This window comes from Hemibagrus wyckioides, linkage group LG09 (genome assembly GCF_019097595.1).
Source record: "Hemibagrus wyckioides isolate EC202008001 linkage group LG09, SWU_Hwy_1.0, whole genome shotgun sequence".
In the NCBI taxonomy this organism is placed as follows: Eukaryota; Metazoa; Chordata; class Actinopteri; order Siluriformes; family Bagridae; genus Hemibagrus; species Hemibagrus wyckioides.
Genome location: NC_080718.1, coordinates 14,949,034 through 14,965,723, shown reverse-complemented (window position 1 = coordinate 14,965,723; position 16,690 = coordinate 14,949,034). Strand labels below are relative to the sequence as shown.

The 16,690-nt window shown below is 39.6% G+C and overlaps 4 protein-coding genes across 6 annotated transcripts in view; 2 read left to right on the top strand and 2 right to left on the bottom strand.

The window, feature by feature from the left end:
• The first annotated feature begins 1,705 nt into the window (after positions 1–1,705).
• Positions 1,706–3,938, top strand: gskip (gsk3b interacting protein). Its single transcript, XM_058398908.1, has 3 exons — positions 1,706–1,769; positions 2,227–2,469; positions 2,565–3,938. Exons 1-3 carry the CDS (start codon positions 1,731–1,733, stop codon positions 2,721–2,723), a joined length of 441 nt encoding a protein of 146 aa, XP_058254891.1. The 5' UTR covers positions 1,706–1,730; the 3' UTR covers positions 2,724–3,938.
• A 20-nt stretch (positions 3,939–3,958) lies between these two features.
• Positions 3,959–6,805, bottom strand: LOC131359232 (NPC intracellular cholesterol transporter 2-like). Of its 2 annotated transcripts, none has more exons than XM_058398905.1 (5): positions 6,665–6,805; positions 6,220–6,335; positions 5,271–5,378; positions 4,712–4,884; positions 3,959–4,566 (listed from the first exon to the last, which is right to left on the bottom strand). In XM_058398905.1, the coding sequence occupies exons 2-5, from the start codon at positions 6,311–6,313 to the stop codon at positions 4,480–4,482; spliced, it is 462 nt and encodes a 153-aa protein (XP_058254888.1). In that variant the 5' UTR covers positions 6,314–6,335; positions 6,665–6,805; the 3' UTR covers positions 3,959–4,479. The 2 variants fall into 2 exon arrangements, with proteins under 2 accessions (XP_058254888.1, XP_058254889.1); XM_058398906.1 differs by having other exon boundaries at positions 6,220–6,331; positions 6,665–6,696.
• Positions 6,806–6,995: 190 nt separating this feature from the next.
• Positions 6,996–11,625, top strand: isca2 (iron-sulfur cluster assembly 2). Its single transcript, XM_058398904.1, has 4 exons — positions 6,996–7,155; positions 7,637–7,787; positions 9,470–9,585; positions 11,026–11,625. The coding sequence occupies exons 1-4, from the start codon at positions 7,082–7,084 to the stop codon at positions 11,198–11,200; spliced, it is 516 nt and encodes a 171-aa protein (XP_058254887.1). The 5' UTR covers positions 6,996–7,081; the 3' UTR covers positions 11,201–11,625.
• Positions 11,626–13,007: 1,382 nt separating this feature from the next.
• eml5 (EMAP like 5) overlaps positions 13,008–16,690 on the bottom strand; it is a 45,309-nt gene continuing 41,626 nt past the window's right edge. Inside the window, exons 42-45 of one of the 2 annotated variants that reach the window (XM_058398902.1) lie at positions 16,495–16,598; positions 15,902–16,055; positions 15,190–15,290; positions 13,008–14,353 (exon numbers count right to left, since the gene is read on the bottom strand). In XM_058398902.1, the coding sequence (XP_058254885.1) occupies positions 14,317–14,353; positions 15,190–15,290; positions 15,902–16,055; positions 16,495–16,598 (396 nt within the window). In that variant the 3' untranslated portion in view covers positions 13,008–14,316. The remainder of the gene's footprint in view (positions 14,354–15,189; positions 15,291–15,901; positions 16,056–16,494; positions 16,599–16,690) is intronic. The other variant, XM_058398903.1, reaches the window with a different exon arrangement.

The following is a 16,690-nucleotide window of genomic DNA, read 5'->3' as shown; positions in this document are numbered from 1 at the left end:
AGCACGCCGCCACTGGACTCTAGAGCAGTGGAGACGCGTTCTCTGGAGTGACGAATCGCGCTTCTCCATCTGGCAATCTGATGGACGAGTCTGGGTTTGGCGGTTGCCAGGAGAACGGTACTTGTCTGACTGCATTGTGCCAAGTGTAAAGTTTGGTGGAGGGGGGATTATGGTGTGGGGTTGTTTTTCAGGAGCTGGGCTTGGCCCCTTAGTTCCAGTGAAAGGAACTCTGAATGCTTCAGCATACCAAGACATTTTGGACAATTCCATGCTCTCAACTTTGTGGGAACAGTTTGGAGCTGGCCTCTTCCTGTTCCAACATGACTGTGCACCAGTGCACAAAGCAAGGTCCATAAAGACATGGATGACAGAGTCTGGTGTGGATGAACTTGACTGGCCTGCACAGAGTCCTGACCTCAACCCGATAGAACACTTTTGGGATGAATTAGAGCGGAGACTGAGAGCCAGGCCTTCTCGTCCAACATCAGTGTGTGACCTCACAAATGCGCTTCTGGAAGAATGGTCAAAAATTCCCACAAACACACTCCTAAACCTTGTGGACAGCCTTCCCAGAAGAGTTGAAGCTGTTATAGCTGCAAAGGGTGGACCGACGTCATATTGAACCCTATGGATTAGGAATGGGATGTCACTTAAGTTCATATGCGAGTCAAGGCAGGTGAGCGAATACTTTTGGCAATATAGTGGATAGATAGATAGATAGATAGATAGATAGATAGATAGATAGATAGATAGATAGATAGATAGATAGATATGTTTTTGACATGGATGAGTGAGTTTGGTGTGGAGGAACTTGGCTGGCCTCAGATAGAGTCCTGACCTCATAGAACACCTTTGGGATGAATTAGTGTGGAGATTTTGGCCAGGCCAATATCTGGGATGTCTGCCTTTACATGCACATGAATGTAATATGGAGTTAGCCCGCCCTTTGCAGCTATAACAGCTTCAACTCTTCTGAGAAGGCTTTCCACAAGGTTTAAGAGTGTGTTTATGGGAATTTTTGACTATTCCTTTAGAAGTGCATTTGTGAGGTCAGGCACTGATGCACTGATGCACTGCCTTGCAGTTGCCACACTAATTCATCCCAAAGGTGTTCTATTGGGTTGAGGTGCAGGCCAGTCACGTTTCTCCACACCAACTACTTTGGGTCTTTGTGCACTGGTGTACAGTCATGTTGGAACAGGAAGCAACCATTCCCACAAAGTTGGGAGCATGAAATTGTCCAAAATGTCTTGGTATGCTGAAGCATTAAGAGTTCCTTTCACTGGAACTAAGGGGTCAAGCCCAACCCCTGAAAGACAATACCTGAATTCAATGATTTGGAGGGGTGTCCCAAAACTTTTGCCAATATAGTGTATGTCTGCGTTTAATGGGGAGAGAAAGTATGCCACCCCACTAATTTTGCTTTCTTGGCCATTTCCTGTGTGACATAATCGGGATTTGAACTCACAATTTCCAGAATCCTGAGCAAAGTTTTAATGTTGTGGAACATCCGAGACACAAATTAATTCCCGTTCTCACTTTACGGTATTCAACAGCGCAGCTTAATATCTTCTAAGCAATCAGATCCCAGCATTCATAATTGTATAACAAGTAACTAAAAAAATACTACGTCCTCATTAATCACCGTGCCCGTTTTTAATAATTACACAAAACATTAGGAGAAACTCTGCGCTATGATTGTTGGTGGTGAACACACCTCTTTAGCCGGCATGAGCCGGAAGTGCACCGATGAACTGTCCCCGGAGGAGGTCTGTAGTTAACAACATTATTAATCTTTATACAAATGATCGCTGTGCCCTGCAATGCTTTATTTCACATGTAGTGTGTATTATTATGCACAGTTTGACACATTTGTCATTTTACAGCAGTTACTTGCTTAAATAAGAGCTAGTTCGCAGTTCTCCAATTAGCCAGCGTTAGCTAGCTAGCTAGCACGCTGTTCAGTATATAGCCAGCTAGGCTGCGTGATGTTTATTGATTTGTACCGCTAACTAGCCTTTCCTGATTGTCATGCAGACACACCACCATTACTGCGATCTCTGCTTTTATGTGTTCTTGTCACTACATATTGTTTGAATTCAACGAGGCTGTCTATGCGCTATCTATAAGTAGCTAGCTAGCTAGCATACTCGATGACGTCAGTTTTTCCGAGTCGAGTGTGAATCGATTAAAGCCAGGCAGTAAAGTGCAGAGTGCTGTGTGCAGGGGATGGAGGTGGACTATCAGCCAGAGGATCTGCCCATGTCCTCCTTTGACGAGCGCTGTGTTGAACATGGTGTTAAAGACATGAGGCTGGAGGCAGAAGCTATAGTCAGCGACGTGCTGTTCGCTGTAAACAACATGTTCGTGTCTAAAACTCTCAGCAATGGCCTGGACTTGGCTTTTATCAACGTAGAGACGAGAGAAGGAAAGCGCTACTGCTTGGAGCTCAGTGAAGCAGGGCTCAGGGTGAGTGCACAAACACTGACTGCTTTTCTTAAATGCCCTGGTTTTACAGTAATATCACTGAACAGTTTTATATCTCTTATTGTGTTGTGTTGCAGGTGGTGGGAAACACCTTTGACCAGGTGGATGCAGGTCTGAGTGCTCAGTATCATGAGACTGTTTACTCCCTCCTGGACTCTCTGAGCCCGGCCTACAGGGAAGCTTTTGGAAATGCCCTGCTCCAGCGACTCGAGAGGCTTAAACAAAATGGACAGTGAAAAGTCCAGCCTGAACCCAGAACTTGCTTCCAAAACATCCTTGCTAGCTAGTGTTCACGCTGCACATCTGTTCAACAGCTAGCTTCAAGCCTCAGTGGCACCCTTTTCCTATCCAAAACACCTTCCTGGCTTATTTTAGTTATGCTCTTGATTTTACAGACTATTCTAATTAGCTTCACAGTTAATGGCAATGTTTTTATTGTGTTTTATGGTATGGCAGGGAGAAAAAACCAGAGGGTGTTTGTATGATTTTGAGCAGTGTAAGGTGTACAAAATACTGAAATGACTTTTGCACATGACCAACTAATAACAAAATTTGTTAACCACTTGGTCAGCCAATATTGTGACTAGAAACAAAAGCCAGCTCTGTGCTGTTTTACCATATAAAGCTTTACTATTTTGACTAAAAACTGGACCTGAAAAGCTGCTTGTTTTTTAAAAAAAAAAAAAACTGGTTGGTTTCTACGATGCCTTATTGTGATGGTCTGGAATGTTGCGTCCAATGTGAAGTTTCCTTACAATATAACTTTTAGTTTGGAAATGTGACTCATCTTGTGTATGTTTTCCTTTTACTCTATTGCATTGCTTTCTTTAGTATTTAAACAGTTGTGATTTGTGCAGACATGGTGTTATTTTACCTAATGTGTTCTTTATTTAAAGAAAAATCAAAGCAATTGAGTTTAGGCTCTAAAACAGAATACATATAATCTAAAATGTCTGCTTAAAAATGAGTGTTTGTGGGATGTAAAGCATTGATTCCCAGTTCATATTAGACTTAGTGTTTTATCAGCAGACTCTTAGCATTGAGTGTATAATTTTAAACAGCACAATAACTTTAAACTTATTTTCTTCTCCAAGTGTTGCATAAAATCCCAGTAGAGGAAACAGTTATTACAGTATTTACATGCATTCCCTTAATTGTTTCATTCATAGTTTGAAGGAACAGCACTGTGCATCTGAGGAAACTGTTGACATTTTCTAATATTTAGGCTTTTTGCTTGAAGCAGATTTTGCTGCTTTGTGGAAATGTGGCCAATCATCAGGACTGTACTTTTCATTAGCACACATTTTCTGCAAAGCCCAAAAAGTCTTGAACCTCAAACCCATTCACCAAGTGCTGGAAGGTTATTCAGAAACCCTAGGCAAAAAATAATATTTGTGCATGTGTGTAAGAGTCTGGACTGACACTCTCAATTTAATAAAAGCACACAATTACTTTGGTGATGTTACGTGTCTGTTACTGCATTTGGCTTTTATTTCAAGAAGAAATGGTCATTCACTATAATCACACAAAGTTTCTAATTATTAGTAATGGAAGACAAACACACTCCCAGTAACGGCACATGTTGATCAACCATTTTTAAAAAAAAAGTTCTTTATTTCTAACATACATGTGGAATATTTATATTTGATAAGTTCAATATTAAAAAATTAGAGCCTTTAGGATAGAAAATTAGTACTACCTCTGGGTAGCCATACAGCATCCAGGAAATAGCATTTAGATATACTTTTAATCATTTACATTGATCACTTAAAACATTAACTCAATTACTAAGACCATTCTACCATTAATATTAAATCAGAGTAAACATTTCCTCAAAAAGGTTAAAAAAAAAAAAAAAAAAAAAAAAAAAAAAAGTGTTCATTACTAATTAGAAAGAAAAAAAAATCATCCTAAAACATATCTTTAAAAAATTAAAGTTCATAAAACAAATCACAATATCCCTTTTTCCTTTCCTGGAGATGGTGTTGACCTTCAGTTCACAATCTGGACAGGAAACTCGATACAGAACAAATCCTTACTGGAGTCGTCTCTAAGTTCCCACTCCACAACCAGTCTTATCTTTAGAAAGAAAAGAAAAAAAATTCAGTCACAATTATACCAGCATGGGTTTACCAGATCATATAACTGCAGCTCTGTTTGTGAAGTTTGTAGAACTAATGGTTCTGATTAACAGACAGGAGAAATAATTGAAACTAAAACTTACCGAAGGGTACTCAGTTTTAACAGGAAGCTGGGTGACATAACTGTAAGTCTTTTGGTTCTGAATAGGGCATTGGATTCCAGACTTGCAGCCATCATCATTAGGGATTGCAAAGGGAACAGGGACACCAGCGATCACGCCATGGACCACAGCTTTGCTTGTCCGAGTGTCAGTCCCTAAAAATTAGGCACGTAATCAAATACAACCCTAAACGGTTTATTCTTGAGCTGTGTTCATAAACATGATGGTACTTTTTTTGTGCAGTACTGTACATGTTTTCATGGTCCTCCTGTGGTCCAAATGTTTGGGAAACTGTAATGGTACAGTGCTTCTACCTTTGTGGCATAAGTTTAAGGAAGGCCTACATATGGATGTGATAGTCAGATGTCCACGTACACCGATCAGGCATAACATTATGACCCCGATAGGTGCCATGAATAACGCTATATTGCGCATGGGTGCTATTCTAATGTACATTTGTGATTTATTTCTTTTCATAGTTTTAAATAATCAGATTGAACATAATATAGCTTTTGTAGAAAGGCAGTATTAAGTTAATTACCGCTAGCAAAGGTCACGTTTACAGCATAGGACTGTCCCTTGTGAAGCTGACATGGCTGAGTTGGGCAGGGGTTTATGTCAACCTCAATCACATTTCCAACAGATGAGCCTAGATTGCAGAAATTAAAAAGGAAAAACAATGATTAAAACAGCTGTGAAATGATGCATGACTGACTCATGGTCACAACTATGACCACAGGCACAAATGTGTCAGACATGGTTAAAAAGATCAAGTGTTTCAGTCATCATACAGCCAGACTCAGGCTGTACAGAGGTACATGATAAGGGAGATCACTGTGGAGCTTCTTAAATGATTAAATAAAGTAGTGTGAAGTGATTAAGCACAAAAACTATGGTTGGGGATGAGGTAGCTTAGGGGTTAAGGTGGATTACTGCTCAGAAGAAGAACCGGGCCCTTAACCCTCAGTAGTATAAAATGAGAAAAAAAAAGAAAAAAAAAGAAGTCACTCTGGCTAAGAGCCTCTGCCAAACACTACAAGTGTAAACATTGACAAAAACAGTTTAATCATTACCTTTAAAAATGTTTCTCTCAAATCACCTACATCTTTAATAAGTGTAGATATAAACAGTGAATTTGAACAGATAATGCAGAATAAAAACTCTCGCCTTCAGGCTCCACGCTCTCACTGGTTGGGTGTGAAATAAGTATAATGTAGTGTACTTCCTAAAACAGGTCAGCTGGGAAATTCAAATACATTTTGCAAACTAAGCAAAGACAAAAAACCATTTGCCTTCTACTAAAAAAAAAAAAAAAAAAAACTCTTGGGTAAATAAGATAGATAGTGAGAAAAGCACAGACTGCACCATTTTATGTGCTAATCTGAGTACTTTAAGTAGTAAAGTGAAATGAACAGAGCTAGAGTTCTTATACTCTCATGAAGTGACTACTGGGTTTTATAGGTAGGGGTCATTGCGGTTAATTTACTCACCACAGTCAACAAACTTCACCTGCTCTGCATGAGAGAGGCCCAGCAGCAGCAGCAGTGAGAGACAGAGAGCGTACACAACAACACGGAGATCCATCGCACAGGTGAGTCCTCACTACCTGTCAGAGACACACAACATTTACCCTGGACATTAAGATACCCCCCCCCCTTTCACAAACTGCCCAAAACTGACCTACACCTGGATCTACCGGCACATCGCGGTACCGTATAATCACGTGACTATTTACACGCCACATCTCTACTATCTACACTGAAGTTTCACAATCATGCCATAACTACCGTCCAAATACACAGAACAACTATTATTAAACACCGCGTTTCATTTCACTCATACACGTTACTTTAATAACATAAAAAATAAGACAAACAAACAAACAAATAAATAAATAAACAAATAAATAGTCATTAGAGCGATGTTGGTGCTCACCACGCCTGCCGTCGGTTCCAGTGACTCTCAGTTCCCTGATCACAAGACCGCTCTGACTTCTTTTATGTCAGACCCACGCGGTAGTGACGTGTCGCAACTCGTGATAAGTCGGACAGCTCCTTCAGCCAATTACAGACGTCTCTCTAACCTCTCTGACCAGTAGCATTGCTCAAATGTCGAAAAAACAGTCGTAACCTCCCCCTTCGTGGCCAGATATTCTAAAAAACAAATATTATAAATTAGCAATTTAAATATATGCGCTGTTTAGTCGGAGAAATCTACTAATTAAATTATGATATAAATAATAATAATAATAATGTGTATCATCTACATTATATAAATATTTCATTGGATTTTAAAAATCATTTGAAGTCGGCTTTGTTAAAGACCTGGCAACCCTGTGCTAGTCGTTTTGTTATGTTATGGAAGATGTCACTCGCTAGAGCACTGGTGATAAGCGCATTCAAAACAAGAGCATGGAGCGTTATAAAGTAGGTTTTTGTCTAAACTAAATGGTAGTTGGCCTGCGATAAAAACAGAATAAAAAAAAAATAGAGTATGCTGCTATGTGCTACTCAAGCTTGTTAGTGCTTACGTTAGTGAGTGGGGCCATCCACCTGTGCTGTTAGCTAGCGCACTAATGCTAATGCTAATTATGTTAGCAGCACCAGAGTCAAGGGCAGAGCTGCTGATTAAACAAAAGCTGCTAACAGACAATCATTCATTCATATCAGTGAGAAAGGATGGCTTGATTAAAAATATCTTATACCTAAGAGGTCTGTATGCACGTGTTTGCGCATATGTTTACGCTGGTAATGTCTTACTTGTTAGAGTTATCACACAAGAAGTCTCTCAATATGTTTTAATCAATAATCTTCAGAACTTCCTTCCGGTTCTCTCTGAGGCTCAGGTTTTAAATGGACACTCATCAGTTCACTGTCCAGTTAACTAACAGCTGGTTTTGTTTTGCAGTATGTCTTCAGCAGGACTGAGAGCTTTGCAGCCATGTCACGAGACCCCTCTTGTCTCCACACTGTGTTACAGCAGCAGCTCATCACAGGGACAGCAGATCTCCTCCAGTCCCTCTGAGCATAAAATACATCTCAGTGATTCATGTGTCAAGGTTTGTAAACCCTCACACTCCATTAGGATAGAGTAGCATCGAAGTGTACACTGATCAGGCATAACATTATGACTACTGAGAGGTGCCGTGAATAACACTGATGATCTCATCATGGCACCTGTTAGTGGGTGGGATATTAGGCAGCAAGTGAACATTTTGTCCCGAGCGAGTTTGACAAGGGACAAATTGTGATGGCTAGACGACTGGATCAGAGCATCTCCAAAACTGCAGCTCTTGCGGGGTGTTCCCGGTCTGCAGTGGTCAGTATCTATCAAAAGTGGTCCCAGAAAGGAACAGTGGAGAACCGGTGACAGGGTCATGGGCGGCCAAGGCTCATTAAGTGGGGAGCCAAAGCCACAGACGAGCTACTGTTGCTGAAATTGCTGAAGAAGTTAATGCTGGTTCTGATAGAAAGGTGTCAGAATACACAGTGCATGATGGGTCAGGGCTGATTTGGCAGCAAAAGGAGGACCAACACAATATTAGGCAGGTGGTCATAATGCTGTGCCTGATCAGTGTATATATTTTGTATTGCTGAAATGTCCATTTTGGTGTAAATTAATGTTTGGGAATCCTTTCAGTGAGTCAACTGTAACCAGTTAATTGACTCTTCTTACTACAACAAAGCTCATTGCAGGTTTCCTCCCCAAAACTAAACCTCATTGCCAGGCTGTTTATTCATCTTCATTAACCTTTTTTTCCTGCTCAGGATCTCAGTGGATCCGGAGCCTACTCCGGGAACATTAATGGCAAAAGTGTTGGTAGAACACTCTAGAACAAGTTAATCACAGGCCAGAATATACACACATATTCACACATAGAGGCAATGTAGCATAACCAATCCAGCTACTGGCATGTTTTTGTGAGGTAAAAAGAGGACTCAGAGAAAACCGTACAGATGTAGGGTGATCATACAGAGAGTAACACAATCTCAGGAGTGAATCAGGGATGCTGGAGCTGTCATAGGGGGCAATGTTACCACTGTGCTGTGCCTAAATTTTAAAGTCTAAACCAGTTCATTGACAAAGTAAGTAATTCCAGCATTCTTATTACTGTGCCTGTTCTGTTTGCGCTTAACATTCATTAATGCACAAGATTCCTGTCCATTTATCCAACGTTGACCCAGAACAGTTTAATTATTCACTACCAAGCAGCGTTATGAGAAGAACAGCCAAACTGAAACTTCTTGTAGAGTAAACTTTCTTTTGTATTTAAAAACAAAATAAATGTTATAAGTGTTAATGCTTTTTTTTTTTTTAATCTGAGGGAGATTTTCCTTGCATCAGGCTTGCTCATTAGGGATAAATATTAGAGAAAAATAGTAACTTACGTTCTGTAAAGCTGCTTTGAGACCATTGTTAAAAGCACTATACAAATAAATTGAATTGAATTAATTTACAGCAACATCAATGAAACCAAATTTTTAACCAAATTATGCACAAAGCAGAAAAGCACAGTAAACCTGAAATTTTTGCTCCTTTAGGGCAAACTGACTTTTGTTATCAAAGTGATATTAGCTTCTTGTAACGCAAAATCTTGGTGAGCTTTTCCTCTGCAGGTGAATTTTGTTGTTCTAAAGGTTTCGACAGCACAAGCACACCATGGCTGTGTTAGTATGATGTATGTATTGTATATAACAAAGCCATGTAGAATGTTTACTATGGAACGTGTTTTGTGTGCAGAGGCTGAGTGAAATCATGCAGAAGGGAGAATATCTGAGGATACAGGTGGAGGGTGGTGGCTGCTCTGGCTTCCAGTACAAGTTTTCTGTGGACACTGTCAGAAATGAAGACGACAGGTAACAAAATCATACGCTCAGACGCTCTTAACCAATAACCCAGAATGTGTGGTTTGATATAGTAAGCAGCATTTAAAGAAATACTCTGTCTCACATTTACGGCATTTTGGCAGACGCCCCCCCATCCAGAGCGACTTACAATTGATCTAATTCCATACAACTGAGCAATTGAGGGTTAAGGGCCTTGATAATACAGGCAACCATTTCCACAGGTTTCTTCCTACTGAGAAATACACAGGAAAGCTGTTTTCTTTGAAACTCTCTTTTAGTTTAAGGATAGTTCCTGTTAACGTTGGTCTATAAAGGTTTAAATTTACGTACCAAACAAATTATTTCAGGATGACGCAGATGAGCAAATCTCTGATCAAAAACACTTCCTGTTTTGTGGTGCCTGTATACAATCAGAACAAAACATTATCATCATAATAGAAAAAATATCTTTTAATGATTCAACTTAATTCTCTTTCATTTCAGTTCTTATAATAACAAATTGTTTATACCGTGAACTGATTCATGTTCTTTATTTATAGAGTAAAACTAAAAGTGAGAAGCCAGTGAACAGATTTATTATTCTTTTTTTTTTTCCTATTGAGAAAAGAGTTTCAATTTGTTTGTTGTAACTTCACTTATACTGCTCACAGATAAGATGGAGTATTTCTAGGAATAAAGGAAGTTGTACTTTATATATAGGATATACACTGATCAGGCATAACATTATGAGCACTGACAGGTGAAGTGAAGAACACTGATTATCTCCTCATCATGGCACCTGTTAGTGGGTGGGATATATTAGGCAGCAAGTGAACATTTTGTCCGCAAAGTTAATGTGTTAGAAGCAGGAAAAATGGACAAGTGTAAGGATTTGAGTGAGTTTGACCAAGGACCAAATTGTGATGGCTAGACCACTGGATCAGAGCATCTCCAAAACTGCAGCTCTTGTGGGGTGTTCCCGGTCTGCAGTGGTCAATATCTGTCAAAAGTATCCATTTAGTTCTGTAAGTATCCTTAAAGTCCTGTAAGTTGTGAGATGGGGCCCATAGAGGCCCTACCTCGAAACGTACAGGACTTAAAGTATCTGCTGTTAACATCTTGGTGCCAGAAACCACAGCACACCTTCAGGGATGTAGTGGAGTCCATGCCTCGACAGGTCAGGGCTGTTTTGGCAGCAAAAGGGGTCCAACAGAATATTAGAAAGGTGGTCATAATGTTATGCCTAATCGGTGTATATTTTTATTTGATTTTTAAGTCAGACTTTTCATCAGATAGTTACAAGTAATTATAAATGGGCAAATAACTCAAAACTGTAGTATATCTGGACACAGTGTTTGTTTAAACATGCTGTTTCAATACTGTATCTGAAAAATACGGTGCAGATTTCTAAATCTGTATTTTCAACTGCAGTAGGAATAAAATACCAATGGTTTGTCTGTACTCCTACAGGGTTTTTGAGCAGAACGGCGTGGGCGTGATCATAGACGAGGAGAGTCTAGAGTTTGTGAAAGGAGCAACGCTCGACTTTAGTCAGGAGCTCATCCGCTCCTCCTTCCAGGTGCTCAGGAACCCGCAGGCAGAACACGGCTGCTCCTGTGGAAGCTCTTTCTCTGTCAAAGTTTGATTCATGGCTCTGCATCACAAACATTTAGCACTGACCTTCAGTCCCAGTTCCCCATTTTTATTTATAAGTATCTGATGGAGGAACTAAGAGCGAACTAAGTGAATCAGGTTAGAGGACACAGAATACACAACACCTGTACAGAAATGAGACAGAAGAGAGAACCAGTAACATCCTCTCAGTGTATCTGTAAACAAGCCACACCTTAATGATTTTGTTTTATTGTTCCACACACACACACGTGAACAGAACCTAACAGTGCAAAATTTTGTGTTATTTATGATTTGAGGCTATAGTCATAAAACTCCTGGACTCTGTTTAGGTATAATAATGGAGTGCACTAAAATATCACATTGTTGTTTTCTGCAAATTGTACATACAGACTGTAAATAGGATATGAGAATAAAATAAATATGATGAATGCTGCATTCTTCCGAATATCTTTGCATATTTCATATTAGAATTAATGTAAAATTAGAAGGAATATATTCATGGTTGTGTTTACAGTAAGTTATGTACACATGTACAAGGAATTTGCTTTGGTGTATAGTAATATGAAGCAAGGGAGTATAAATATAAAGAACCTATGAGAATAAACAAAAAAATATTTTTAAAAATGTAAGAAATTTAAACAAAAAGAAATACGTGTATAATAGTGCAGGATGTACAAAAGTGGAGCTAAATTGAAAATGCTGCATGCAGTTATTATGCACTTTGAGCTCTCTCACTTTCACACTTTCTCGTGTGTGTGTGTGTGTGTGTGTTTTACTGTGAAAGCTGCTTTTAGTACTGAAGATTTATCAGCCAGTATATGGCTGCATATGAAATTTATTCAAAATATATTCAAGCACCCACGTCCAAAAATAAGACTGTTGCTTGGAATAAATACCACAATAATGCTGGATACAGCGATGATTAAAATCTGATTAGTCACTGATTTCATCCCCAGCTTTAATGCCCACACTCATGATAGTGAAAGTTCAGTCAGTTCCTGAGCTGTTATGTGCAGCGTCAGCTGTAGACATCAGCAGTTTGAAGTCACAGTAGACTGAGATCAAAACACAGGTTTGTTTTCAGGAGCTGATAAAACGTCCCTGATTAAATTACTTATACAGAAATTCTTTCTAGCAGACTCAATCAACACTTTGATTAGATCACAGCAGCTCCTTTAACATGCCTGTGCTTTGTTTACTGCATTGACTCTGAGATTGGACTTTCAGATTCCAGCTGATTAGTGATCTACTTTCCCCTGAAATGTTGATTGTAACATGAATGCTACACTGACCAGGCATAACATTATGACCACCTGCCTAATATTGTGTTGGTCCTTCTTTTACTGCCAGAATTCAACAAACTGCAATGCACTGTGTGTTCTGCAACCTCTCTATCAGAACCAGCATTAACGTCTTCAGCAATTTGAGCAACAGTAGCTTGTCTGTTGGATCAGATCACATGGGCCAGCCTTCGCTCCTCATGTGCATCAATGAGCCTTTGCCGCCCATGACCCTGTGACCGGTTCACCACTGTTCCTTCTTTGGACCACTTTTGATAGATACTGACCACTGCAGACCGGGAACACTCCACAAGAGCAGCAGATTTGGAGATGCTCTGTTCCAGTCGTCTAGCCATCACAATTTGGCCCTTGTCAAACTCGCTCAAATCCTTACACTTGTCCATTTTTCCTGCTTCTAACACATCAACTTTGAGGACAAAATGTTCACTTGCTGCCTAATATATCCCACCCACTAACAGGTGCCATGATGAGGAGATAATCAGTCTTATTCACTTCACCGCTCACTGTTCATAATGTTATGCCTGATCAGTGTATGTACCAAAGCATCAATCACACACAATTTATATTATACACCCATTTTTTAATCAAATTTGACTTTTAAGAAAACATTTCACAAAAATATACAAAAGAATGCCTTTACAATTGATATTTACATTAATATCAGAAAAAACCAAAATATGCACTGAACACATCTTGCACTATTAATCGGTATGACAACGAATGAAATAGAAAAAACATTTTGCATGTTATAATCTCCATTAACTCTGATGTTTTTTCTTGATTTGGAACATTCCTGTTCAGTGATATTCGATCTGTTCATGGAAGAAAGAAACTCTTCGTTCCTAAACATGATAAATGACCTTAAAAGGCTTTAGCAGCACAATGAATAATGATTTTTATATGATGCAACACAGCATCAACACACGTCCTCCAGTCTCATTTATTTATTTCTTTTTTTTAATGGACTGAATAAGAACCATCTTTTCTTTGAAAATTTGTTCTCAGATACCAGACAGAAATCCTACATTTCTTACCTACACACACACACACACACACACACAGGAATCATGGTTACTGCTCAAGCTAAAGATGCTACGCTTAGGAATGCCACCTACGTGTGCAGGGAGGATTCGAGGTTCTGATGAGTGATTAGCATGTTCGGGGATGACAGTAAAGACCACTGGAGAACCACAGTGAGCAGGTCAAGTGTACAGTGCATAGTATGCTTTGGCATGCTGACATCCAAGAATATAACAGCTGCGTTACATTCAGGGAGAAGGCCACAAGAGATCTGATTGTTAATGAAAAGATTGATTCCAGACTCAAGAACGAATACATCGAGACATGGTATGCACACACAAACAAGTGTGATCAGGTAAAAAGGAAACTTTTAAACCGAGAGGTCCAACGTATCATAAAAAGACAGCTTTAAGGCTAATCCCGTTTCGCTTGCTACACGTTTGTTAGTCATTTGATTGGAAGAAACTCTCACACACCTCAAGGAACAATGACGCAGACATACCACAAAAAACATTCCATCTTCATACCAGAGACAGTGTGAAACACAAGGCAGGGCATACACAGAGTATATTTCAGACATCACTTTGATGATAGAAGAGAATTCAGTTCTCTTTTTCACCATAAGTCAGACTGAGAAGACAATACAGTGTGGTTCAGGCAGGTGTGAAGGTGGGACTGGGAGGCGTGTTCAGATTCATGCACCAGGTTGTGGAAACATCAGGTACTGACGTCCATCAAGAGCATCTGTCCTGGATGCTCGCTCCTCCTCTCACTTTCCTCTGGGTGTGCAGTGGCATCGCATGCATCAGTGAGGAGCATGAACACACCTCCACACAAACAGACTGTTTAAGAAACAGAAAATGTTAGAAATGAAATCCTTACAAACTATAACATGAAGTAATATCTTCTCAAGCTATTAGAACATTTGTTCAACAGTGTGTGTCAAATCAGACCTTTTTCCTTGAAAAGAAACTTTTTTTGTTCTATATAAAAGACCAAGACACATTCCTATATTTATATTTATACACTGATCAGGCATAACATTATGACTACTGAGAGGTGAAGTGAATAAGACTGATGATCTCCTCATCATGGCACCTGTTAGTGGGTGGGATATATTAGGCAGCAAGTGAACATTTTGTACTCAAAGTTGATGTGTTAGAAGCAGGAAAAATGGACAAGAGTAAGGATTTGAGCGAGTTTGACAAGGGCCAGATTGTAATGGCTAGACGACTGGATCAGAGCATCTCCAAAACTGCAGCTCTTGTGGAGTGTTCCCGGTCTGCAGTGGTCAGTATCTATCAAAAGTATCGTTTAAGTCCTGTATAGGAGTTAAATAATCTGCTGCTAACATCTTGGTGCCAGATAACACAGCACACCTTCAGGGATCTAGCAGAGTTCATGCCTTGATGGGTCAGGCAGCAAAAGGAGGACCAACACACTATCAGACAGGTGGTCATAATGTTATGCCTGATCAGTGTATACTGCACATTAAAGAGATTTGGATTCTGATTCTCATATCTAATCTGATCTCACTCAACAACAACAGGTGTCTTTACATTTTAGTTTCCTTCTTGATCATCACGAGACTCTCTTGACCACACAGGCAGAAGTGAAATGTCTGCAGCCAACAGGAACTAAAACTACAAGAAAAATAAATATCATTGTCACTAAGCACCTTCTATCGTCACCTCCAGCACTGATGACGAACCGATCCCCACTGGTAAAGCGGATGTTGGTCACATGGGCTGAGTGGCCTAGAAAGCGCTTGTGTTTGGCCTGAGGAAAAAACAGGGGGTTCTGTTAGGAAGCGTCCTTTTTTTTTCACATTCACAGAAATGTGCATTGTGTATAGAATGGTAATGCAGACTGCTACAGAATCTTAAGCACATAAATGCCCTACTTTTTAAAATCAAGTATTCAGGACTACTTATTAAAAAATAAATGAAGAATCTGAAGGTCATGTGTGGAGCAGTAGTACGACATTAAAAATCAGGGAAGTGGTTTCAGATTTCCCAATACTTGTGTGTGTGCTTTTTCCCCCCACAGTACTTTATTATCTAGGTGACTTCATTAATTCAGATCACATTACTACATTAAATCCACTGGAATAATTTCAGAATATTTTTGTGGAATAAAGTTAAGAACAATTATTAATAATCCACGAATTAGTATTGTTATTGCTCTGCCGGCTCTACCTCAAAAGACACGTTTACTCTAAAGTTAATCTGTCTGAATGGTCTAGCAAGACAATCATTTACAAGGAAACTTGACAAGCATTTATTCATACGGCCATTGAATTTGGTTCCTCGCAGCTCTCCATATTTTCATAGCCGTTTCTACATTTATAGCAACAATTATTTAAATATAAGTTTAAAAAAATGACTTACAAATTTCTCTGGACATGGAAAGTCGAACAGCTTTACCATCCCAAAGTCATCACCTGTGACTACATTGAGGCCGGAATGAGAAACACAGGTGCATGTTACATCAGCTTTATCTGTGTTGCGGGACCAGATTCCCACCACCTCATCCCCCAGAACACTGCACACACACACACACACACACACACACAGACAAAAAGCAAACCGAATCGAGTGTTACTGTAGGAAACTCCTTACAGTCATCATGATGTAAACTGAAAGCACAAGTCTTTGCTTTTAGTTATATGATGTAAGTCAGAGCTCATGCTCATTAATTCATTTGAAATATTATAAAAGTCTCAGTTGATTTGAAATGGAAGATTACAACAATCATTCCAGGCCAGGCTTTCCAAAGGGATTATAGAAGGGAGGAAGAAACATGATGTAATTCCACGTCTGGGTTTTTCAACCAGTGTGCAACACGGCTCTCTGATCAACACTGTGAGAGTCTGATTTGTGTGTGAAGCTTGAATAACAGCTTCAGTAACGTTTTATAATATAAAAGAGGCTGCAGTTGTTTGGTAAGTGAAATGAGAGCACTGCAGTCTTCTGTGAGTTACCTTGTCCAGGTAGCCCAGGTGATTCTGTCTATGACTGCCTGCTCTGTGACCTGCTTTCCAGAAGGCACTTCATAAACCAGCCGTTTATAAGCACCAGTTGACAACTACAGGAAACAGGAAAAAGAATATACTGTAGAGTAAAGAAAGGGCATGTGAGTTCTGTTCCATCCAGTAAAGTCTGTTGTGAGTAGGAAGT